Genomic DNA, 27,278 nt, shown 5'->3' with positions numbered 1-27,278 from the left:
TGACATCTCCTCTACCCAGAGTCCTAACTCTTGTGAGATTAAAATTCACAGCCTGATGACTTCATGTAACGACGGGGATCACGCTTCACTGTACGGAAGACAAGAACACACATAGCAGCTAGTAAACATGTGTAAACCCGCAAAGGAAGAACCAGAAATAGGCAGAACATATTCTCCAAGGGGATCCTATGACAACTCACAATCCACACAAAAATATAAATATGTTAACATCACACATTCAAATATTCCCATAAGCCCTACCAACAAGATTCACTCATCAGCTCTGTGCTGTCTTTACTGGCCGCTGAGGAAGGCAAGGAGTAGTCAGGCCAACAAGCCCCTACTTGGCACGTGAGATGCCATCAGTTGGCGTGGGAGCCCCGTGGAGATCCTTGGGTCCTGATGGCCCAGGACTTACAGGGGCTTCTTCATTCACCTCCAAGAAAGCAATGGCCTCTTTGGGAGAAGTGGATTTCTTCCTATGGCGGGCTTGACAACCTGGCTTCTCGTTTCCATGTTTGTTCTTCAGTCTCCTCTTGTACATCTTATATGCTAAATGTTAAAACACACCATGATTTAAAAATCACTTTGGCAAAGACTATAATTTGGTAACATTGTACATGGGTCAAAACTTTGGGGGTTTGTTTGCTTTGGATCACGTATGTATAAATACATGGGGAAATAAAGAGGAAGAAGAGAAAACTAAAACAAAATAATTCAGTGTATCAGGTTGGTTATTTCTGTCTGGAATGAACCTTGTGTGATTGAGACGCTCATCAGATTGCTGACAACTCATCCATTCATCCAGTCATTCATTCAGTTAGTCAGCAACTCATGTGAATTGCCTACTATGGATCAGGTGCTCCCCTGGTGATTCTATGAATGGGAATGGACCAAGCATATTCCTTCAAAAACAGTCTCACCGTGAGATGGTATTACAATTTGGATCTAAGACCAGGGTTTTACTCTTCTAGAATATATCTTGTGGGAAAATTAAACCCTAGTGTTCCTTATACTGATTGTTTGATCAGTAATTAGTATATAATCAGTTATATCAGTAATCCTTGAGTCTTAGTCGAATCCGTTCTGTGACAACAATAAAAAAAATTCACAATGGCTAAGATTAATCTATCAATCTATATATTTTAAATTTAACTTCTGTGAACCTGCATAATGATAGGGATAGGTAAGTACACATGTGCTGTGCTGTGCGTAGTTGCTCAGTCGTGTCCAACTCTTTGCGACCTCTGGACTGTAGCCCGCCAGGCTCCTCTGTCCATGGGATTCTCCAGGCAAGAATATTGGAGTGGGTTGCCATGCCTTCCCCCAGGGGATCTTCTCAACCCAGGGATCAAACCCAGGTTTCCCACACTGCAAGCAGATTCGTTACTGTCTGAGCCATCAGGGAAGCCCAAGGACATATATATGTATGTTTTTTTAAATATATGCGTATGCATTATATTTCACAGCCATTCATCACAATTCTTAGTCACAGAAGTACTATGAAATAACATTTGGAATATTTCTTAATAAAACATAACATGTCATTTTTGAGATTAAATAATTGCTCATGGACAGTTCTGAGAGTGCATTGTTTTTTGCAAAGCATATTGGTTTATAAGCTCACTTTCACAGTGTTTTTTTTTTTTAATATTTTTCTGTGAAACTTCCACTTGTGGCACAGGATCTTGTTTATACATTTTATGTTCCCTAGAAATGTCATGCTAAAAATGTATCACAAGGGCAGTCCATGTAGATTCATGTTGAAAAAGGAGTTTGTGAACTGGGTGAACAATGTTCAGTCAAGCCTACTCATTGGGGGCTTTACGTACCAGCCACCATGAGAAACCCATCCAGAATCTGGAAAAGTCCATAGGCCAATGTGAAGTTAAGAATCTGGACCAGTTGCTCGGCAGTGAAGGATAACTGCAGCATGGTGAAGCACATCTGAACGTTCTGAGTTCCGGTTTCTAAGGAAATTGTCCTGCACCTACCAAGACAAAATTTTATGCACCAGAAATAAGGACTATACAAAAATCTTCTCTTATGTATAGTAATAAGTGCAAGCCATGAGCTGAGACTACTAAAAATGCTTACTAAAAATGCTTCAATAATTATTTGCTGAGTACCTACTCTGTAGGCAGTCTCTTAAGAAGCACCTCTTGAATAGGGCTCTACCAACCTTCCCCTGGGAATCTGGGTGAAAAGACAAGATACACAGAAACAACACATGATCAAGTATGATCACTGGTCAGGGAGGTGCGGTAGAAATTCAGAAAAGTGGCATAAATGCCACTTTTAGAGAAGGCTTCACAGAGGAAGGGTGGGATTAAAGGATGGAAAGAGTGAAAGAGGCATTTAATGTGGGAAAATGCTTGTTTGGGGACAGGTATGAGTGCGGCCTGGTCAGTAAGCATTGCTCATGCTCTATGCCAGCCTGTGGGAAGTGAAGGACTGGAGGAGGTGAGAATGGAAAATTGAGTCAGAGATAAAACAGTGTAAACTAAAGAATCTGCCTGCCAATGCAGGAGACTCAGCTTCCATCCCTGGGAGGGGGAGAGCCCTCGGAGAAGGAAATGGCAACCCACTCCAGTATTCTTGCTGGGAGAATTCTAGCCTTGTCCTTGTGGACAGAGGAGCCTGGCGGGCTACAGCCTACGGGGTTGCAAAAAGTTGGACACGACTTAGCAACTAAATAACTAACTAAATGATGCTTGAAAATAAACAGGGCTTCCCTAGTGGCTCAGTGGTGAAGAATCTGCCTGCCAGTGCAGAAGACGTGGGTTCGAGCCCTGGGTCAGGAAGATCCCACATGCTGCACGACAACCAAGCCTGTGAGTCACGACTACTGAGCCTGGGCTCTAGAGTCACAGCTGCTGAGTCCCACACGCCCTAGAGTCCATGCTCCACAACAGGAGAAGCCACTGCACCGAGAAGCCTGTGCATTGCAGCTATAGAGTAGCCCTCACGGCAACGAAGACCCAAATAAATAAATAAAATTATTTTTTTTAAAAAGAAACATAAAAATCCTATGTGAAAACAAAATGTCTGCAATGAAGTCTTTGGTGAAAGGGTTTAGTAATAAGGTTTGTCTACTTTTCTCGGTTTTATTTGTTTTTAAAGGAAGAAAGGAAGGGAGGAAGGAAGGAAGAGCAGGAGGGAGAAAAAGGAAAACCTAGGCAGGACCCTGGAGGCTGGATTAGGCAGTTTCATCTTTTCCAATTTCCAGAGGGCGTCTCGATGTTTTCACAGATGGCAGGAGAGAGGATAGAGGCATTTGATGAGGCAGCTCCTCTACACAAACTGGCTTCCCAGGTGGTGCTAGTAAAGAACCTGCCTGCCAATTCAGGAGACTTAGAGACAAGGGTTCGATCCCTGGATTGGGAAGATCCCCTGGAGAAGGGCATGGCAACCCACTCCAGTATTCTTGTCTGGAGAATCCCATGGACAGAGGAGCCTGGTGGGCTGTGGTCCACAGGGTTGCAAAGAATCGAACATGATGGAAGCAACTTAGCACGCTATGCAACCTGGACTGAGATGTGAAGGGAACAAGGGTGTGTAAAGTGGGAGTAAACATATTATCACTAGTACAGGGCAAATTCGGTGGCTCTGATTTTATTTCTAATTATCCTGTTCCTTGTTTTGCTTTCTGCAGATTACTCTCACTTCTTTCAGAGACCCTGTCCATAACTTGACATGATTAAGCTACACAGCTGTACCTCACACCTGGATCATTCACAAAGCAAATGCAGTATCTCTGTCCTGATATTTCCCAAGCCATCAAGTGTGGAAAAAAAACAAGACTGTTGACTACACTCTGCCATAGGAATCCTTCTCTCCCGACTCAATTATTTTTTTTTTTTTTTTAATTTTTATTTTTCAGTGGGTTTTGTCATACATTGATATGAATCAGCCATAGAGTTACACGAATTCCCCATCCCGGTCTCCCATCCCACCTCCCTCTCCACCCGATTCCTCTGGATCTTCCCAGCCCAACAGGCCCGAGCACTTGACTCATGCCTCCCACCTGGGCTGGTGGTCTGTTTCACCACAGATAATATACATGCTGTTCTTTTGAAACATCCCACCCTCCCCTTCTCCCACAGAGTTCAAAAGTCTGTTCTGTACTTCTGCGTCTCTTCTTCTGCCCTGCATATAGGGCCATCGTTACCATCTTTCTAAATTCCGTATATATCTGTTAGTATACTGTAATGTTCTTTATCTTTCTGGCTCACCTCACTCTGTATAATGGGCTCCAGTTTCATCCATCTCATTAGAACTGATTCAAATGAATTCTTTTTAACGGCTGAGTAATATTCCATGGTGTATATGTACCACAGCTTCCTTATCCATTCATCTGCTGATGGGCATCTAGGTTGCTTCCATGTCCTGGCTATTATAAACAGTGCTGCGATGAACATTGGGGTGCACGTGTCTCTTTCAGATCTGGATTCCTCAGTGTGTATGCCCAGAAGTGGTATTGCTGGGTCATATGGCAGTTCTATTTCCAGTTTTTAAAGAAATCTCCACACTGTTTTCCATAATGGCTGTACTAGTTTGCATTCCCACCAACAGTGTAAGAGGGTTCCCTTTTCTCCACACCCTCTCCAGCATTTATTGCTTGTAGACTTTTGGATAGCAGCCATCCTGACTGGCGTGTAATGGTACCTCATTGTGGTTTTGATTTGCATTTCTCTGATAATGAGTGATGTTGAGCATCTTTTCATGTGTTTCCGACTCAATTATATTTCAAATCCTCAACAGTCTGTGTTCCTCAGGACGGTCAGCCCATGGATTCGACCCACCTCATATCAAAAATATTTTGGAAAAGAAAAATTCTGCAAGGTTTCTAAAGCAAAACTTGAGCTTGCCTTGCAGGCAACTATTTATATATCATTTACAATGTATTACGTACTATAAGTAATCTAGAGACAATTTAACTATATGGAAGATGTGCATGCATGCTCAGTCACTAAGTTGTATCCAAGTCTTTTGCAGTCTCATGGACTGTAACCCACCAGGCTCCTCTGTCCGTGGGATTTCCCAGGCCAAAACACTGGAGGGGGTTGCCATGCCCTCCTCCCGGGGATATTCCCAACCCAGGAATTGGACCCGCATTTCCTGTACTGCAGGTGGATTCCTTATCATTGAGCCACCTGGGAAGACCTATGGAAGATGTGCATACACTAAACACAAATACTATGTCATTTTATATAAGGAAGCTGAACATCCTTGGAGTCTGCTGTCTTCAGGGGATCCTGAAACCAGCCCCCTGCAGATAGGGCTGTACTGACCTTGTAAAAAAAAGCGAAAGTGAAGTTGCTCAGTCATGTCCGACTCTTTGCAACCCCGTGGACTGTAGCCTACCAGGTTCCTCAGTCCATGGGATTCTCCAGGCAAGAATACTGGAGTAGGTTGCCATTTCCTTCTCCAGGGGATCTTCCTGACCCAGGGATCGAACCCAGGTCTTCCACATTGGAAGCAGACGCTTTAACCTCTGAGCCACCAGGGAAGACCAAGTCTTAACTCTGCCACATTCTGGTTCTATGAACTTGGTCAGGTTACTTCTCCAAAGGGTTTGCTCATCTGTAGAATGGGTAACCAAGAGTATCTACCTCTTAGACTTGCAGTAAGAAGTAAATGAGATACACTTGGCAGAGCCTCACCAAGTATTTAGTACCATCCTGAATGTTTCCCAAGTAGACAAAAATGTAAATCCGATTGAAAATCTCCCACTTCATGTTTTTAAATACATATATGTGTCTATTCTGTTTCTTGGATAAAATTGTACCAAGGATCAAAAGAAGAAACCCTAGAATTTAAATTTAAATGGGGAGATCTACATATCACAGTGGATTTCTTCTCAAACTGACAATGTTCGTGCTGTGCTAACTTCCAAAGAATAGCAAGGAGAGATAAGAAAGCCTTCCTCAGGGATCAATGCAAAGAAACAGAGGAAAACAATAGAACGGGAAAGACTAGAGATCTCTTCAAGAAAATTAGAGATACCAAGGGAACATTTCATGCAAAGATGGGCTCAATAAAGAACAGAAATGATAGGGACCTAACAGAAGCAGAAGATATTAAGAAGAGGTGGCAAGAACACACAGAAAAACTATACAAAAAAGATCTTCATGACCCAGATAATCACAACAGTGTGATCACTCACCTAGAGCCAGACATCCTGGAATGTGAAGTCAAGTGGGCCTTACGAAGCATCACTACGAACAAAGCTAGTGGATGTGATGGAATTCCAGTTGAGCTATTTCAAATCCTGAAAGATGATGTTGTGAAAAGTGCTGCACTCAGTATGCCAGCAAATTTTGAAAACTCAGCAGTGGCCACAGGACTGGAAAAGGTCTGTTTCCATTCGAATCCCTAAGAAAGGCAATGCCAAAGAATGCTCAAACTACCTCACAATTGCACTCATCTCACATGCCAGTAAAGTAATGCTCAAAATTCTCCAAGTCAGTCTTCAGCAATACGTGAACCATGACCTTCCAGATGTTCAAGCTGGTTTGAGAAAAGGCAGAGGAACCAGAGATTAAATCACCAGGATCTGCGGGATCATCGAAAAAGCAAGAGAGTTCCAGAAAAACATCTATTTCTGCTTTATTGACTATGCCAAAGCCTTTGACTATGTGGATCACAATAAACTGTGGAAAATTCTGAAAGAGATGGGAATACCAGACCATTTGACCTGCCTCTTGAGAAACCTGTATGCAGGTCAAGAAGCAACAGTTAGAACTGGACATGGAACATCAGACTGGTTCCAAATAGGAAAAGGAGTACATCAAGGCTGTATATTGTCACCCTGCTTATTTAACTTATATGCAGAGTACATCATGAGAAACACTGGGCTGGAGCACAAGCTGGAATCAAGATTTCTGGGAGAAATATCAATAACCTCAGATATGCAGATGACACCACCCTTATGGCAGAAAGTGAAAGGGAACTAAAGAGCCTGTTGATGAAAGTGAAAGAGGAGAGTGGAAAAGTTGGCTTAAAGCTCAACATTCAGAAAACTAAAATCATGGCATCCAGTCCCATCACTTCATGGCAACTAGATGGGGAAACAGTGGAAACAGTGGCAGACTTTATTTTTTTGTGCTCCAAAATCACTGCAGATGGTGACTGCAGCCATGAAATTAAAAGACGCTTACTCCTTGGAAGGAAAGTTATGACCAACCTCGACAGTATGTTGAAAAGCAGAGACATTACTTTGCCAACAAAGGTCCATCTAGTCAAGGCTAAGGTTTTTCCAGTAGTCATGTATGGATGTGAGAGTTGCACTATAAAAAAAGCTGAGTGACAAAGAATTGATGCTTTTGAACTGTGGTGTTAAAGAAGACTCTTGAGAGTCCCTTGGACTGCAAGGAGATCCAACCAGTCCATCCTAAAGGAGATCAGTTCTGAATATTCATTAGAAGGCTGATGCTGAAGCTGAAACTCCAATACTTTGACCACCTGATGTGAAGAACTGATTCATTTGAAAAGATCCTGATGCTGGGAAAGATTGAGGGCAGGAGGAGAAGGGGACAACAGAGGCTAGATGGTCGGATGGTATCACTGACTCAATGGACATGGGTTTGGGTGAACTCCAGGAATTGGTGATGGACAGGAAGGCCTGGCGTGCTGTGGTTCATGGGGTCACAAAGAGTCAGACACGACTGAGTGGCTGAACTGAACTGAACTGAACTGATGCTGAAGTTCTAATACTCTGGCCACCCAATGCGAAGAGCTGATTGATTTGAAAAGACCCTGATGCTGAGAAAGGCTGAGGGCAGGAGGAGGAGATGACAGAGGATGAGATGGTTAGATGGCATCACTGATTCAATGGCACATGAGTTTGAGCAAGCTCAGAGAGATAGTGGAGGACAGGGAAGCCTGACATGGCACAGTCCATTAGGTTGCAAACAGTCAGACAGGACTGAGTGAATAAACAAAAACAACAGTATTTATGTATTATATACCCCACATCTTAATGATAATATTTAAGATAAATTCCTATTGTATTTCTCGAATTTGTCCTATATCCTCTTGCCCTTTACAATTAGCACTTTTTAAAAATTTGGCACAAACAATAGATAAATGCTTAATCTTTGAATCCTTGCTCATCCTCTAGAATGATCTCTATATTTAGTGAAACCATCTCACCCATCCTCTTAAACTATTAGACTAAGAAACAAGTGGTTTGAAACCAAGGCCAAATTGATGGGAAGTTGTAATTAGTGAAATTAGGATTGGGATATTGACACCATTAATGAATGATCCTTGGGTTGGGATGATCCCCTGGAGAAGGGAAAGGCTACCCACTCCAGTATTCTGGCCTGGAGAATTACATGGACTGTATAGTCCATGGGGTCGCAAAGAGTCGGACACAGTTGAGCAACTTTCACTTTCACTTTTTCATTTACGTGAAGAATACTATGATGGCTGATTCATATCAATGTATGACAAAACCCACTGAAATGTTGTGAAGTAATTAGCCTCCAACTAATAAAAAAAAGTTAAAAAAAAAAAAAAGAATTACTATGATCTTTCCACTCTCTTTATGATGAGTTGTCCTGTTCCACCCATTTTATAAGGCAAAACTCTTTGTGCTTCCAGACACAGACAGGCAGCAAAGTCTGCCAACAGCAGTGTGTTTAATTTGTCCTCTTTAAAAGTTTATGGATAATTTAACTGTACCTCTGCCAAGACTGGTGGGTAAGTAGTGCCAGGAGAAAGCCTATGACATGGCCAATCAAAGGAAAGATGAAACTGATCATCAGAAGAATGATGTCTGAATTCCAAGATCCTTTCATCAGCACCATACCAGCCACTGCGATGACCAAAAAGAGGAGTCCGCCAGCAATGGCCCCGATCTAAGACAAATCAATGAAAAGAGGTATGTGTGAACATCATGGTCTTTTTGCAAAGTCCATCACCGCTCTAAAAGCCTTGAAACCTAGAAGAGAGGAACAAAGAGAGGACTTAGAGAACCACCGAATTCTATGTCATTTTACAGAGGTCCAATGTGGTCAAGTGACTTAACTGAGGAGCTAGAATTCGATGAAGCTCAACACAAACCTAAGTCTTCTTATTTTATGATCTGTACCTTTTTCCTTTCAAGTGGAGGATTTTGCCAGAATTGGATAGTGAAATTTTTGATGGGTAGGACAAATTTGTGAAATAAGGGGAAAATCTGTTAATAAGCATCCAATACCTCTACACACAGGGCTTCCCTGGTGGCGCTAGCAGTAAGGAATCTGCCTGCAATGCAGGAGATGTGAGAGATGTTCGATCCCTGGGGTGGGAAGATCCCCTGGAGGAGGAAATGGCAACCCACCCCAGTATTCTTGCCTGAAGAATTCCATGGACAGATGAGCCTGGCGGGCTACAGTCCATGGGGTCACAAAGAGCAGAACACAACTGAGCTCCTCTGCACACAACCTCTTGGACCCCACCCTGGAATCTGTTGTCTGAGATCTGCCCTGCCTGACCATCCACCACTGTTTTCCCACCACCCTCAGCTGCCAGAGACTTCTTATAGCATTGATTCCTGCAATTCTGTCCGCCAAATGAAATTTACCGATACTTCATCAGACCACCTGTGCTAATGTGATATGAAAGGTACTGACAGATATCTCTATCCTCTCCCAAATGAATACTCTCACACTTTTGTTGTTCAACAGAAATAAAAATTCAACAAAATTTTTTTTCCAAGAAAGGAAGCGAGACCCAAAATATTGGCGGAAAATCAGGATCTTGGCTAGTTCCCACTCACATCGTGTACACAGCAAACTGCACCCAGCGACAGCATCAACCTTGATTTTAAATGACTCAGGGTGTGGAGAACCAAAACAAAATAAAAACAACCCAGTGTACCTTAGGTGTGTCCTGGGGTCAAAATCAGGGAAACACTGGGCCTCCGCCTAACCGAAGATGCTGCAACATACAAAGGCCTCTGAACTTTCTACCAAGAGAGGGATCTCAGAGTTTAAACTTTACCAAAAGCAACTTGTTCAGAAAATGAATTGGATCTATGTTGATGTCTGGCAGAAACCAACACAATTCTATAAAGCAATTATCCTTCAATTAGAAAATAAATAAATTTTAAATTAAAATGAAGAAAATGAATCAGATCTAAAATGAAAAGAAGGCTAGGAACAAAAAATGAAGACATCCCAAAATCATGATTAAAGTGTCCTAATTTTAATGAAGATACTCTAAAATATAGTTATGCACATTATTAAATATTTTCTGCCACAACTCCTATGGAAGAGTCAAAGGGTTTTGAATTTGCTCTTTACAAACATATAGAAAATATTTCTCCAATGACACTGATGAACTAGTAGAGGATTTTGAAACGCCAAAATCATTATTTTTTTTGTTAGGTACTCTTTTAAGGAAGTAACTCAAAATAGAGTACTTGAAGAGTAAGAGGTTCCTGGGACTTCTCTGGTGGTCCATTGGTTAAGAATCTGCCTTCCAATGCAGGGGACACAGGTTTGACGCCCTGGTCAGGGAACTAAGATCCTACATTCCACGGGGCAACTGCGGAGCCTGTGAGCAACTAGAGAGCAACCCATGTGTCGCAACTAAGAACCGACATAGCCAGAAATAAATAAAAAGGAAGAGGTCCCTGTGATCATACTCTTTCCTGTTGTTTGTAAACAAAATTATAACCACCCACTGCCACCCTGGAAACTTTCTCCTACTGAAACAACAGTAAAGTCACCATGTGCAATCCACAGGCATACCATTTAATCCTTCCCCCAGTTCCCTGTGCCCGACTGATCTGTCTGCCCCTCAGCCTCTCTTCTCTCATTCTCCACCCCACTGGAGGAAGGGTGGGGGTGGTTCAGTCCCACGCCAAAGTGGAGAAGAAGCATCCGTGCAGGCGAATGGAGTGGTATGTTCTGCCAGCTATAGCAAAACCCCCAGAGCTTAAGCTGAACCAAGGTATAATCCTCAAACTAAAAGGAACTGAGATTTTATGTGCCGAAATTCCAGTTAGCTCCAAATGTTTTTCTTTATAAATACAAAAAATAACTAAAACATTTTTTTAAATCTTCATGAAAGCAGCATACATTAAAAGGGGAAAAGCATATATCTTCTAAAACAATACATACTTGGAATCCTAGGGGATGGACACCATTGTTGAGAATGCCTTCTTTCAAGCCAGATAATTTTTAAAAGCCATTTAACGAGGACATGTGCTTGTTTCTCCAATAAACTAAAAATAGCCCTGAGGAACTATATTTAATGTCCTGGAATAATCCATAATGAAAAAGAATATAAAAATGAATATATATGTATATATTTATATATGTAAAACTGAGTCATTCTGCTGTATACCAGAAATTAACACAACATTGTAAATCAACTATACTTCAATTAGAAAAACAAAAAAAGACAACCCTGGAAAGTCAAGAGGAGGTAAGATGTCCCAGTTCCCATCATGCCTCAACACGTTCCGGATGATTTCATTTTGACAGCGATTTGTGTGGTCAGAAGTCCTTGCTTGTGCGTACAAACTCCATCTTTAGAGGCTCCCCCAGGAATGCTTCTGAAAGACAGCACTGCTCCCTACTCTTCCAGGAAACCAGCCACATCCTAAACACGGGGCCCCATTTCATGCAGCCTTGACCAGGCTTCACTGGAAAGCACCATGTGAAGCCTTGTGAGTGAATGGGCGCTCTCTGTCCACACGCAGGCCTAAGCTTTTCTGCCCCTGAAACATGAGTTCCACACTTTGCAGGATGTCATAAGCCTCAATGTAGGGGCCCACAGAAGTGATAAAGCAAGCCTTAGACTGGAGGAAATAGGGCAATTGGATACAAAAATGCAGGGCATGTAAAGAAACTTGCTGGGTGTGGGCTGTATTCTACTGGGCTGTTTGTCCTGGTCACTGCCTACATCTGCTTGGCAAGTGTCAGCGTCTGAAATGTCCCATGGAAATCCTTACCTTAAGAATAATTTTGGATTGTTTTGGCCACCTATAATTCACATAGATACCAAAGGCCACAGGAATGATCAGGCACACAAGGGTGATTCCTGAAGAGAAGAAACATCTGTCAGACAGTAGGTATCCTTTCTCTACCCTTACCTCCCAATCCTCAACAATTTATGTCTATTTCACGTAGATAAAAGCTTTAATTAAAGCAACAGTTTATTTCTGCATCCATCTCCAAAAAATTTTTTTAATCTTTGAAAGACAGTCTTTGAAGGGTAAATGGGAGCACTGAATGCCATCACATATTTCTCTCAGAATCCTTCAACAATCACATGGAATTTTAGAGACAATTGAAAATGTAAAGATTAGAAAACAGATGGACCCTTTTGTGTCTTTGAAATTCTTTGGTTGCTATGTATGGGGTCACCACTCTACAACTACAGCTATTATTTCTCTGTTTGAAGCCAATGAATAATTTGCTTTGCAAAGAATCCCTATTGCAAAACAAACACACCATTTGTTTTAGAAACCAAAGCAAGTTCTCATGGTTTCACTTGTAACCAGGTAACCCATAGGCAGGTAGAGAAACACATCAATACATCGTTTAGTGAACACAAGTAAATGAAGACATGGAAGGCAGGCTCAGTACAGCAGAGGTCTACTTGCCCAACAGGAGCCATACACTGACATTTTCCAGTGCCACGTTCCAAATCTGCTCACTTGAAATACTAGCCAAAGTCATATAAGTTGCTTATAATATTTGGGGCTTAAATTGTATACAAGTGCCTATCATTATATATTGTCAAAACAGAATATATTAAATCTCTTAGGAATATGAAGAAGTTGCACATAAAATTATGATTTCTAAATTAAGATTTCACTCAAGTTTTACAAATTCAATGGGCTTCAGCTGTTATCAGGATGTGGCTCTGTTCACAGTTTTGAATTATGGGCCATGGGTTGTAAGCCCTCCAAGTGATAACTTGAAACTCCAGATTGACACTTTGGAGTTCAAGAACCACAGTTTCTATCAATGCTTCAAAGACGCTGATCAAACCAGGATAGACATGATCATCCCACCAAGTTTTTCCTCCACGCTGAGTAAGTTCACAGAGCTCTCTAAAAAAAGGACAGAGTTTAAGGAGACGATGAAGGAGATATGGGTGTGGTTGTGATGTGTGGATATGCTTTAACAGTTAATAAGAATCGTTTGCGTTGAGCAGTAAAGAAGTCGAGGCTCACAGGTGATGTGACAGATGAAACCGGGGGAACTAAGGTCTCATAAGAGTCACTGAGATGCAGTCGACCTGTGGGTCACAAGGAGTCCAACTATTTTCTAGTGAATTATATAAGGAGAGTTTGTTTTTAATCAGTGAGTTTTCTGACTTTATTTTCAAAACTGAACACTCATAGGCATTAAGAACTCGGACTTTGCAGTCAGATTCCAGAGTCAGAAGTCAAGTTCTCCACTCACCAGGTGCAGAACCTTGGTCAAGTGACTTCACCTATTTCTGAAAATACAAGAAATGGGACTGGTAACAGAATCTATACTGTTGGGTTATGTGGAGAATTAAAGTAGATATATGTAGAATCCTCTGTGTAAAGCAGACACATACTAAACAACAGCTGTTATTATCACCATCACTATTACCATTTCATGTCACAAGCCCAATACAGACCTATGTTCTGATACGGAATGGTGAGATTCTGTTCGAGGTTCCAGGGCAAGGTGTAGAGATAAAGGCAGAGTGGCATCATTCCCAGGGCAGCCACTGTGGAACAGGTTGTCATACTGATGCTGAAAGTAAAATTAAAGTCATGCTTACAAGGGAGGTTTTTTAAATAAAGAATTTAATCCTTTAACCAAAACAACTTCTGGGGCACAACTTCTTACACATGACGTAACGTAATTTACTTGAAACTCCCTCCTGTCTTATTATTCAACAAATGATGGCTGGATTTGTGGTCTAGAGAAAGATTTCCGGCAGTTCTTGTCATCTATCAATTAACTCATATTTTATGAACATTTTCTTGTCCTAAATGTTCTGACAGTCACTATAAGGATTCATATTTTTCCTTATACCGTTCTTCTTTGTTGATACATAACCCATAGACAATAAGATTTCATTTTAAAGTATCTTTAGTGGGGAATTCCCTGGTGGTCCACCGGCTAAGACTGAGCTACCAATGCACAGGCCCCACGTTTGATCCCTGGACAAGGAACTAATTCCCATGTGTCACAACTATAGATCCCATGTACCGCAACTAAGACCCAACATAGCCAATTAAAAAAAAAGTATCTTTAGTAAATGTGACTATGCTATTCTATTTCCAGAATATTTTCATCGCCTCCAAAAGAAGCTCCCCCCATTAGCAGTCCCTCCCCATTCCTTTTTCTTCCATCCCTAACAACCAGGAATCTACTTTCTAATCTATGGTTTAAGACGTCAAAATTTTCCCACTTTTATATCAATTCAGAGAGGGAGCCAAGAAGTCTTATCTGGGTCCTGAAGTCTTAATAATGTTTCAGAAAACAGGGACTGAGCCAAAAGATGCCAGGCTATATTCAAGATTGCTTATTCCCTCTGACCAACAGTCTTCTCACTGGCTTACTGTTTCTATCTATAGGATTTTGTCCCTATCTGGGTGATAAAATCAACAAGAAAATGAATCAGTAATATCAGAGCTGTGTGTGCTAAGTCACATCTGACTCTGTGACCCCATGGACTGTAGCCCGCCAGGCTCCTCTGACCATGGGAATCTCCAGGCGAGAACACTGAAGTGGGTTGCCATCCCCTCCTCCAGGGGATCTTCCCAACTCAGGGATAGAACCCATGTCTCTAACATCTCCTGCATTGGCAGGCGGGTTCCTTACCACTAGCACCATTTGGGAAGCTCCAAGTTAGGGGAAATAAGATAAATGGAAGGGCCTCCCAGGTGGCACCTATGGTAGAAGAAACTGCCTGCCGATGCAGGAGTCATAAGAGACATGGGTTTGATTCCTGGGTAAGGAAGATCCCCTGCACGAGGGCATGGCAACCCACTCCAGTATTTTTGCCTCGAGAATTCCATGGACAGAGGAACCTGACGGGCTACATTCCATAGGATTGCAAAGAGTTGGACACGACTGAAGCGACTTGGCATGGATGCAAGGTAACTGGAAATGAGATATCCTTCAGGTCAACAAAATACTTCATCTTTAAAATTGCTAGGAAAATTACACAATCTGTTTACAAACGTACAAACTGTCTATAGACACGAATACTGCTGCTCTACTGATTAATTGAGGCACAGAAAACAGCATACAACACAAACCAGGGGTAAAGCAAGAGTTTGTTCACTTTAATGCTAGCCCTCGAGAGTCAGAGAATGTTTTAATATTCACTATTTAGGTTCTCAGAGCAACCTGCCTTGCACGTAGTATATATGCCTAACCTGTGTCTGTGGTGCAGATGGCTGAGAGACTGAGGCTTACTACCTCCCACTCCACCAAGGAGAGGGGGAGGAGACCCTTTGCATGGCCAAGGTCCGCTGCAGAGAGAGCAAGGGTCCTCAGCACTAGATCAGGTCAGCAAGTCAACCATCATCCTTCCCCATACTATGAATCACCAAATGTTTCCATTTAATTAAGTACCCTGCCTATAAAATAATCTGCCTGTGATGACTTTGACATTTTCTATCAAAAGAACGGTTGCGAGAACCAGATGGTAAAGAAGGCATAGTGCTGAAGAATTGATGCTTTCGAACTGTGGTGCTGGAGAAGACTCTTGAGAGTTCCATGGCCAGCAAAGAGTTCAAACCAGTCAATCTTAAAGGAAATGAACCCTAAATACTCATCGGAAGGATGCTGAAGCTCCAATACTTTGGTCACCTGCTGCAAACTCCATTGGAAAAGACCCTGATGCTGAGAAAGACTGAAGGCAGAAGGAGAAGAGGGAATCAGAGGATGAGATGGCTAGATGGCATCACCGATGCAATGGACATGAACTTGAACAAACTCCAGAAGATGGTGAGGGACAGGCAGGCCTGGCGTGCTGCAGTCCATGGGGTCGCAAAGAGTTGGACACGACTGGGTGACTGAACAACAACAATCAGAAGAATGCTTATACTCCCAGAAAAGTAGCAATCATTATACTTCAGTGATATTAAAAATACTCCTCTGGGAACTTCCCTGATGGCCCAGTGGTTATGACTCCATGCTTCTAATGCAGGGCGCCTGGTTCAAGCTCTGGTCAAGGAACTAAGATCCCACATGCCATGTGGCATGGCAAAAATAATACTCCTTCTATACTCTCAAATCATTGCCAGTAAAAATGCAAAATGGCAAAAAATCTGGAAGGAGTTTGGCAACATCTAGAAAAACTTTGGCCACCTGCAAAGAGCTGATTCATTGGGAAAGACCCTGATGCTGGGAAAGACTGAGGGCAAGAGGAGAAGGGGACAGAGGATGAGATGGTTGGATGCCATCATCAGCTCAATGGACATGAGTTTGAGCAAACTCCGGGAGATAGTGAAGGACAGAGAAGCCTGGCGTGCTGTAGTTCATGGGGTTGCAAAGAGTCGGATACAACTTAGCAACTGAATAACAGCAGCAAGCAAAATTACGCATGTGTTTACCCTTTGATTCAACAATCCCCCATCTGGGAATCTAACCCAAAGATGCACCGTCAAATATTTAGCTGACTGATGACCCTTTCAGAAAACTAGACTTAGGTAATTCACAAGTATTTGTATATATCATCCTTCTCCTGTCTGTTTTCATTTAAACATTCCTATTTCATGGTTGCTTGTTCATTGAATAGAGGTTTATTCTTTTTTCTTTTTAGAGCAATCACACAATACAACTTACTCTGTAGCTTGCTTGCTTTTGCGTTCTTTTCCACTTAATATCACAGTCAATTTTCAGGACAACAGATATAAGAAACTCATTTTTTTTTTTCAAAAGAACTGCACCATAAACATGCCAAAATTTCCTCAATTACTCCATTAATAATGAAAAATTGTTTTGAGTTTTCTTTTGTTATAAACAATATTATGATAAGCACTTTTATACATATTTCACTTGAATAATTCTTTTCTGTCTGTAGAATAGATTCTCCAAAGTTGAATCACTATGCCAAAAGCCTTTTTTTCATTTTAATAGATACTACCAGGTTACTTTCAAAAAATTTTGTTATATTTCACAATCTTCCCTACACAGGAGGTGATCGATCCCTTTTACCTCAATCTTCTTTTGTTATACATCTGATTCTCTACAAGGTTGTGCTTTCCAATGTTTATTAGCCTCTTGGAAACCCCCTCACAACAGCCTTGCTTGTCTGATTTTTCTTTTCTCCATTTGCAGGAGCTATTTTAAAAGTAGGGTTGTTGGTGTTCAGTCGCTAAGCCATGTTCGACTCTTTGCGACCCCATGGACTGCAGTACATTAGGCTTCCTGGTCCTGCACTATTTCCCTGAGTTTGCCCAGATTCATGTCCATTGAGTCAGTGATGCCATCCAACCATCTCATCCTCTGCTGCCCCCTTCTCCTCCCGCCTTCAATCTTTCCCAGCATAACTGTCTTTTCCAATGAGTCGGCTCTTCGCATCAGGTGGCCAAAGTACTGGAGCTTCAGCTTCAGCATCAGTCTTTCATTGAATATTCAGGGTTGGTTTCATATCATCAAATGTAATACCAACATTTTTCCAAGCTTATATTTTAGCTATGCTTATGACTTTTGCCACAATAAATAGCGAACACAGAGGTAGTCAAATCTGTCCATTTTTTCCCCCTGGCTTCAGTGTTCCCTGTTTTATTAGAGATCTCTCCTTCTCCTGAGGTTTTTCAAATATTGCCCCCACTTTTTACTTTTTCATAGGTTTATATTCTACATTTATATTTTCAGCTCATCTAAAATTTATGTTTTATATTGTATAAGGTATGAAACTGATCAATTGTCTTCTTTTATTTATTTGGCTGTGCTGGTCCTTAGTTGCAGCACTCAGGATCTTTGCGCGAGGGCCTGTTCGCCACAAGAAGCCGCACAGTGAGAAGCCTATGCGCTGCAATTAGAGAGTAGCCCCACTTGCCACAACTAGAAGAAAACCTTCGCAGCAATGAAGACCCAGCACAGCCTAAATAAATTAATAAAATTAAAACAACAACAACAACGAATGTTTGAGTTGGGCAAAATCTTCTGCCTAACTAAAGAGCAAATTGCGGAAGAAAAGCAATTTGCCACAGCTTTCAAATCTTTGTATCCATGAAGATAGAAGTGTCTGGGGCACTTCCTAATTCCTAGTCTATGATAGTGCCACATTTCTGGCTCTTCATACCACCACATGCTGAAAGGAAGTCGATACTATATCACTTTGATCTTGAACTTCTGGAGAACTAGCACAGCATTTTCCTCCTGTATGGCTTTGGATCAAATCCCAGAAAGGTGGGTTTCCCAGGTGGGGCAGTGGGTAAAGAATCTGTCTGTAAGGCAGGAGACACAGGTTCTACCCCTGGGTCGGGAAGATCCCCTGGAGAAGGGAATGGCAACCCACTCCAGTACTTTTGCCTGGAGAATCCCACGGACCAAGGAGCCTGGTGGGCTACAATCCATGGGGTCGCAAAGAGTCAGACACAGCTGAAGAGAATAAGCATGATGCACGCACCAGGAAGGTAGGATTCATGACAGTGGGAAGCAAACTGCAAGATTCTATCAGACTCATTCTCTACCCTTGATTACACAGGTGACGATTTCCACCGTTTACACAGATCACGCCCATCACATGCACAGTAATGGTCAAGGATGGATAGCGATCCATGACCCTGGTGCTCTGCCAACAATTACAAACGCCAACAAAGCTTGGAAAAGCACACAGTGAATGTGCATGAGTGTGATGGATAGTCACACCTTTTGTTTTACTGCCATGAAATTCCAATGCAGCATAAACAGAGGATGTGGCCAACTGGGTCTCTCGGCTATTCACCGAGGAAAATTGTTGGCAAAATCTAACTTCAGTATAACAAGATTCCGCTTGCACCAAGCAGAAAGGCCTCACCGTCCACAAACTATTATAGAGAATAATGAGACAGATTCAACAAGTCTGGACAAACAGGTAAACCCTGGACCTCCTTTAAAACATGGAAATTACATATATGTGCACTATACTAAAGTGTCGTGTCCATGGGTACACTATTTTACAATGGGTTTAAATTATTCAATGGTTTTTAGCTTGAAACCAATAAACTCTGGAACGCTGACACTCAAAACTGTGAAAGAATGCATTTGCTTTCCCACTGAAAAAAAGAAAAAAAAAAAACACTTATAAAATTATCTAGCTAGCCAGATGGACATGGAATATACTATAAGATCCGATCAATAGACTTGGCCCTAGAGATAGGTTCCAGGCCAGGTTCTTCATCCCCAAATATACACATTACTCCTGTCTGCTGCTTCTCAAGAACAGTAATCGGCATTTACTGAGCACCACGTGCTAAGTAGCAGACTTCATTACATACATTGTTCTCTTTTCATCTATAAAACAACTCTGTGTGTGGGTATTATTTTCATTAGGGAAAAAATACTAATTATGTAGCATTACAGACAGAAACTTAAGCTAAGTCACATGGATTCAGTCTCAGTTCTGTCTCTCTTCTCTTCAGTTCTCCACCAGGCCCTGTTAAGCAGACCTGAAGAATCTGAAGTCCTACTTTCAGGGTCTCTGCTGAAGGATCAAGAGCTTCTTTAAAGTCAAAATTGGCCACCGACTCTCTCAGGCTCTACCACCATGAGTGCCCAGAATTCTTTCTTTGCTGCTGAGGACAAAAACATGTCCTCAGGGAAGAACAGACTTCGTACATCAAAAGTTATCAAACTAGAGTTCCCAGGTGGCCTAGTGGTTAGGATCCCAGACTACTGATGCCAGGGGCCAGATTCAATCCCTGGTTGAGGAACAGATCCTGCAATATCCTGAATGTACTTAATGCCACTGCCTGTACACTGAAAAATGTTAAAACGGTAACCGCTATGTTATCTATATTTACCACAACGGAAAAAAGGATCTCATATGACACCAATGAACTTACCTATGAAACAGAAGCCGACTCACAGACATAGAGAACAGACCTGTGGTTGCCAAGGGGGAGAGGTAGGCAGGGAAGGGATGGACTGGAAGTTTGGGATTAGCAGATGCAAACTATTATATACAGAATGGATCAACAGGGTCCTACTGTATAGAACAGGGAACTATTCAATATCCTGTAACATACTACAATGAAAAGAAAAGAAAAAGGGACCTCAGAGAGTCTAACCCATTGCTTTTACAAATGAGGAAACAATCCAGAAAGGCAAATTACTCAAAGACACACAGGTCCTTGAGCAAGAACTAAAACTCAGACCTCTGACACAGTGCTCTTTTGCCTAACCTATATAGTAATAATGATAATAATAACTTTATGTATATATACATATACATGTGTGTGTGTATGTACATTACCTCACTCAATCCTTGCAACAACCAGTGAGGTAGTTCATGTTTTTCCCTATTTTAGAAGTGGGTTTCCCTGGTAGCTCAAACAGTAAAGTGTCTGTCCACAACACAGGAGACCCGGGTTCGATCCCTGGGTCAGGAAGATCCCCTGGAGAAGGAAATGGCAACCCACTCCAGTACTACTGCCTGGAAAAAACCATAGATGTAGAAGCCTGGTAGGCTACAGTCCATGGGATTGCAAAGAGTGGGACACGACTGAGCGACTTCACTTCACTTCCATGATGAAATTAAAGCATACAGAATTTACATGACCTGCCAAGATGACCCAGTTAGTAAGTGACTAGGACTTCAAGCTCCCAACGTGGGGGGGGGGGGGGGGCCAGATTCAATCCCGGGTTGGAGAATTGAAAAGAAAGTTATGACCAACCTAGACAGCAGATTAAAAGGCAGAGACATTACTTTGCCAACAAAGGTCCGTCTAGTCAAGGCTATGGTTTTTCCAGGGGTCATATATGGATGTGACAGTTGGACTATAAAGAAAGCTGAGCACCGAAGAATTGATGTTTTTGAACTGTGGTGTTGGAGAAGACTCTTGAGAGTACCTTGGACTGCAAGGAGATCAAATCAGTTCATCCTAAAGGAAATCAGTCCTGGGTGTTCATTGGAAGGACTGATACTGAAGCTGAAACTCCAACACTTTGGCCACCTGATGCAAAGAGACTCTTTTCATTTGAAAAGACCCTGATGCTGGGAAAGACTGAGGGCAGGAGGAGAAGGGGACGACAGAGGATGAGATGGTTGGATGGCATCATCGACTCGATGGACATGGGTTTGGGTGGACTCTGGGAGTTGGTGATGGACGGGGAGGCCTGGCATGCTGCGGTTCATGGGGTCGCAAACAGTCGGACACGACTGAGCAACTGAACTGAACTGAACTGGAGAACTGGATCCCACATGCTGCAACTAAAGATCCCACATGCTACAAAAGGACCAGGCACAGTTAAACAAATAAATTTTTAAAAAATTTTTTAAGTGTGGGATATGTTTAAATAACAGCTAGTAGTCCATTCTTACTACAGGCCATCTGTGCTTAAGGGGTTAATGGGAAATAAACCTACAGAAGTCCATTAGACTTGAATTAGGTTCTATTCAATTTAGCAGGTGTTGAAAAGACTTTATATGTATATATTCCTTTTTTCCTCACAATATCACAAAGGAACTACTATGATTTCTAGTTATAAAAAAGAGGTCCCAAATCAGGATATAAAGACACGCAGTCAAATCTCAGACCCTACCTTAACCACTTACTACAAAACCATGATGGAGAGATGGAAGGCAGAGAGTACATTGTAAAGATGCTGCCACTGGCCAAGAAAGGAACTGTGGGGCCTGAACAGAGGTGATGACAGTGGAGAGATGGGAAGCCAAGCTCTGCGTGACGCCAAGAGGCTGGGCTACAATACGAGCCACAGGACTGAACAGAGGATGAGAAGCATGGACGGAGTCACAGGAGACTGCTAAGATGATGAGCCCAAGTAACTGGGAAGAGGCCTGGGGTCAGCAATGGACTCTCAGAATACAGAAACTAGTTCAGACATGTCGATTCTAAACACCTTGTTTGGAGTAACCACATGGAGAACCACAAGTAGACTGAATGAGGCAGAGAGTTAAGACATGTGAAACACAGCTGGGGTCTCCAGAGCACTAAATCTAAATTGCATTTATAAAATGAAGTGATAGTGAAACTGTTACTCGCTCAGTAGTGTCTGACTCTTTGCAACCTCACGGACTGCAGCCCACCAGGCTCCTCTGTCCACGGAATTCTCCAGACAAGAAGACCGGAGTGGGTAGCCATGCTCTTCTCCAAGGGATCTTCCCATCCAAGGGATCTTCCCAACCGAGGGATCAAACCTGGGTCTCCTTCATTGCAGGTGGAGTCTTTACCATCTGAGCTACCAGATGCTGGACTAAATGCTCTTGGGTTTCATCCAGTATGAAAAACATAATTCCTATCAATGATTGTCTACTGAGTTTTACTTAAAAGTTATTTTTGTTGGTAATCAAGTAAGAAAAGCAATGAACTTGGATACTATTTCAGTCAATAACACTGAGTTTCCAATTTACAATTTTTACAGAAAATTAAGATTTATTACTCTTGTATCTATAAGCTTTTGAAAATCTAGTATTTAGTCTGCATTTAAGAATTTTTTTTAAAAATTTCATTTCTTGGAATTTAAATTTTTTTACTTGATTTTTGTTTTGCTTTTTTATTTGTGAGGTTTGAAATCAAAATTTTATAAGAAAAAGGGGAAAGTAGCTAATATCTATTGTGTACCTACCATGTGCCTGGCACCCTGCATATATATTTCCTCCTTAAAATACAGTCTCATGGGGAATAGGTAATTTTAACCCCATTTTACAAATGAGGCTTATAGGTTAAATAATTTGACCAAAGTTAAAAGCTAATTAAGCAAAGTAAAATGAGCTTTACCTTTTACAGACTTCCTATTATTGGCGCTTTTATTATAATGTCGGCTAATAAGAGATGAAGGTAAATGTTCTCTTTCCTATAGGTATTTAAGAACACTGTTTAAAGATCTATGCTCCTACCTAAATGTCCATCAACAGAGGAATGGATAAAGAAGATGTGGTACATATATACTATGGAATACTACTCGGCCACAAAAAGGAACAAAACTGTGCCATTTGCAGAGAGATGGATGGACCTAGAGACAGTCACACAGACTGAAGTAAGTCAGAAAGAGAAGAAACAAATCCTGTGTATCAACACATATATGTGGAATGTAGCAAAACAGTACAGGTGAACTTATTTGCAAAGCAGACAAAGAGACACAGATGTAGCGAACAAAGGTACAGATACCAAGCTGGAAAGAAGGGGGTTTAGGACGGATGGGAGATTGGGATTGATATTCACTACTTACTATGTATAAAACAGTTAACTGATGAGAAGGAACTGTAGAGCAACAGGAACGCTACTCAAGGCTCTAAATGACCTAGAGTGCTCTAAGTGACCTAAATGGGAAGGAAATTCAAACAAGTGGCGATTGAGGTAAACACAGAGCTGATTCACTTTGCTGCAGAGCAGAAACGAACACAGCATTGCAGAGGAACTATACTTCAATAAAAAAAATTTTTTAAGGTGTATGCTCATATTCAGAAGATCTAGTTGTGCTAATAAATAGCATGGAAGAAGGTGCCCACATTGCAGACTGATGAGAAACAGCTGCGACTTTAATCTGAATTTTGCCAAATTCAATTTGTAGCATTTGGCAATCGACTTAACCAATCTGAGACACAATTTTCTCAGCTATAAAATTCAGAATTATAAACGGTCATTTACAAGGTTATTTTGAGGGCCAAGAACGAAGAGAAAGAGCATCCATGAAAGCATCAATCCCATGCCTGTTCAGGGTACTTAATAAATATGTGTCCTTTTTCTTTCCAAAAACTTGCAGTCCCTAAATTTATCACTGTTACATAGGCTTTGTGTAAAGAATATTTATCATTTCTCAATTATTATGGTAATGGTCAGCTTTATTGAATTTGAATTAGCAGTGCACATTGAGGGGGGAGGGTTTAAATGAGCGAGGCAAGTGACTAATTTATATCTTTGATAAGTGGGTAACTAAAAACATAACCATATGAAAATTAATTATTGGTCTGCTTGGCATGAACCCATTAAAATTTATAGGTGAAATAAGTTCCATATGCTAAACACTGAGCACATGCAGGAAACTAGAAACCCATACCTGCAGCTGACTCACTAATGTCAACTCCCAGCAAAGCCAGCACCTCTGATTCATTCATTCATTGTACAATAAATTTCAACTAAATGGCATACATATCGAACAAAGATTTAAATTTATAAGTAGGTCTTTCCTGGGGCAAAAGGTGAAACAGCTTGTTCATAAGTAAGCAAAGATTCTAGAAAGACCACTGCTTTGTAGCCCTTTGTTTATAATTGTGACTCCATCCTTTCCTCCAATGCCCTTTCCCCCCCCCTCATCGAAACAAGTACTCCAAAATATATGTGATTAATTCATTTTCATTAAAATGTAAATGAATGATAAAGCTTAATGTCTCCCGGGGGTATTCAACTACACTGTAACTGGGAACAAGATCTTTGACCTAAATGAAAGGAATGAGATTCTAGTAGTGAATGCTAAGCATCTGCAAAGCCACAAAAAAGTTTTAGTCATTAGAGTCTTTGTGTTACTCCGCAAGTCAACTCAATAGGTCTCTTAAAACAGGACACCCCTGAAGCGCCCTTATCCAGTCCCCCAGAACACTGATCTCATAAAGTGGGTGCTCATTAGGGTCACAAGGCCCTCATTCTGCGTGTGCGGACACCACCATCACCACCACTACAACAGCAACCAACTAGCCTTAGCTTCCTGGGACTCTGATCCTATTGTGAAATTAGGACTGCTGTTAAAGCCATCAGCGTGGGTGAGAATGAGTTCACGCCCAGGAAGGGCCACTGGGTGAGGAGGAGACGTGACTTCACTACGGTGTATGAACCCAACCCCTTTACTCAGAAAAGAGTAACAGTTGCCAGTAAAACAGAGGACAGTCACAGCAAAGTTAATTTTGTTCAAAAAGGAAACTCCTGGGGACTTCCCTGGTGATTCAGGGGCTTAGACTCCCCACTTCCACTGCAGGGGGTGTGGGTTCGATCTCAGGTCTGGGAACTAAGATCCCACACATGCTGTGTGATGCGCCAAAAAACAAAGGGGAAAGAAAAAATGAAACTCCTTCTGGGACTGAACAAGTCTCTGTAAAATGTTTCCCACTAGAAATTCTATCTAGATTGGCAGAGTTTTTAACACAAATGTGTAAGCCTCCCACACCCACCCCAGGCAGGGGAAGACAGCTGAGCCTCCCTCATGTCACTTACCTGAGATCCATATCTCCATCCACCCAGAAGGTGAAAATGTTTGAGACGGCTCCCCCTGGGCAACACCCCATGATGAGGACAGCCATAGCTTGGAGGGGCTTCAGAGAGAAGCTGATGATCAGGAGGTAGGCGATAAGAGGCATGAGCCCAAACTGGCAGAGCAGTCCCACGGCGATGCCCCAGGGTCTCCTGATGTGTCCCCAGAGCTTCTGGACCTCTACAGAGCATCCCAAGGAGAACATCAGTAGGCTGATCATCAGGGCTGACACCACTGTGAACACGAGTTCCAGGTTCCCGTACGCCTTCAGCCCCGCTGGCAGCTCCTCCGCCGAACTGTTGGCCGGGCAGGCCGAGCCGCTGGAACAATTTGCTCTCATCTCCTTATCTCCTTAAGGCAGCATCACAAATGAACGTCCTGCTGTGATGGCTGGGCAGGTCTATCCTGCTGTATTTTGTAATAATGCCACCAAGTCACACGAAGAGGATCATTCCAGGAGCCAAGGGCCAGCCAGGTGATTCACCCTAATTTGGTCAATTTATTCACAAGTGGTATTATAAAAGTAATTATCATGGCCAAGAAACATAATAAACTGTGGTAAGGAAGGCTTTCCACATCTACTGATACTCACCGGTGAACATTTAAGTGAAATGAGGCAGGCAAACTCACTGTCAAGTGGAGCAACTGGCGCATCATCAGCAGTCATGTTGGATCCCAGGAAAGGAGGCTGGTTGGCAAGACATAATTTCTCCAGATTCAGGAGGGATTTCCAAGAGCCAGGATGCAATGTTTTGAAGAGAGAAAGGCTAACTCTGGGGGGAAAGAAAAAAACAAAGGCAGCTAAGCCAAAGCCACACCTCATAGCATGAGCAAAACACTTCAGCCTAGAGAATTCTATGAGGAGCATAAAGGAGCCTGGCGGGCTACAGTCCATGGAGTCTCCAAGAGGCGGACACAACTGAGTGACTAACACTTTCCCTTTCTGTTGAAGAAATTAAAACAAAAGAAGGCCAGTTGAAGAAATGTCAGGAGGGAATAAGGATCATTTCAAGAGAGCTTTGGAATTAGTCTCACTTTTTCTTCTTTCTGTTTCTATTAGAATGTGTGTCTAAAACCAATGATTAAAGGCCTGTAAGAGTAATACGGAGTTAAGGACCCGGTGCGTCTCGTGAAACACATGGAAACTCGTTTCTGATCTGAACCCAAAATAACTCAAGAGAAACGTCACTTTCCTTCGGAGAATAGAGTCGGCTTTGAGATGCCCCACCCCTGGGTCTTGAGGTGAGGTCTGGGAATTCAGCAATGAGATGTGATAAAGGGCTTGTCTGGGGAAGGCTCAGGACAGAGGCTGAGGTCAGCCTGTGACCACAATGGCCTGGGGCCTCTCTGCGTGTCTTAACCACACAATCACATGTTTTGTTGGCAAAACCAGGCGAGAAAAGAACGGTCCCATGAAACCAAGGCTCCAAAACAGCAGACACCACACCCTTTCTCATTGAAAGCAGGAAGGATATTTGTGGCACAGAGGCTGAGGACAGGGAACACTTTATAAATGGTCCCACGTGTCTTCAGAGTGACACTAGCTCTGCATTGTTTATTTCTGGATTAGCAAATTACTTTCCATGACAAAATGCTCTGGGCATGCTTGCTGTATACAAAAACAAGCTGAATTTTACAATGTGAAATGAAATCTCACTATTTGCAGGAAGTATAAACTGACTCAGGCAACCTACACCCCCAAAAGCAGCTCCGAAAGGAGAACCTTGCTGGAGGCCATTCACAGGTCTTGTTTTATGCCCAAAAACAAAGTATCATCTACAGCAAGCTTGGTGAGCTTGGCAGGAGACAACCCAGGACCATCTGCATTGTGTCTATGCAGAGTCAAGCAAAGAAATGGGCTTCCCTTGTGGCTCAGCTGGTAAAGAATCCGCTTCAATGAGGGAGACCTGGGTTCGATCC

The 27,278-nt window shown here is 42.1% G+C and overlaps 1 protein-coding gene across 1 annotated transcript; it reads right to left on the bottom strand.

Moving 5' to 3' along the window:
• Nucleotides 1-176: 176 nt before the first annotated feature.
• Nucleotides 177-25,698, bottom strand: SLC10A6 (solute carrier family 10 member 6). Its single transcript, XM_065914590.1, has 6 exons — nucleotides 25,322-25,698; nucleotides 13,621-13,739; nucleotides 11,954-12,042; nucleotides 8,692-8,867; nucleotides 1,833-1,990; nucleotides 177-552 (listed from the first exon to the last, which is right to left on the bottom strand). Exons 1-6 carry the CDS (start codon nucleotides 25,696-25,698, stop codon nucleotides 341-343), a joined length of 1,131 nt encoding a protein of 376 aa, XP_065770662.1. The 3' UTR covers nucleotides 177-340.
• Nucleotides 25,699-27,278: the final 1,580 nt, after the last annotated feature.

The sequence above is a fragment of the Muntiacus reevesi genome, chromosome 22 (genome assembly GCF_963930625.1).
Source record: "Muntiacus reevesi chromosome 22, mMunRee1.1, whole genome shotgun sequence".
Lineage (NCBI taxonomy): Eukaryota > Metazoa > Chordata > Mammalia > Artiodactyla > Cervidae > Muntiacus > Muntiacus reevesi.
This window is presented reverse-complemented; position numbering and strand designations above follow the sequence as displayed.

Coding starts and splice junctions, on each gene's coding strand:
- SLC10A6 (XM_065914590.1), bottom strand. CDS start 25,698: ATGAGAGCAAATTGTTCCAGCGGCTCGGCCTGCCCGGCCAACAGTTCG. Junction 1,991..8,691: donor ACCCACCAGTCTTGGCAGAG/GTACAGTTAAAT, acceptor TTGTCTTGGTAG/GTGCAGGACAATTTCCTTAG. Junction 553..1,832: donor TGGGTTTCTCATGGTGGCTG/GTACGTAAAGCC, acceptor TTTAACATTTAG/CATATAAGATGTACAAGAGG.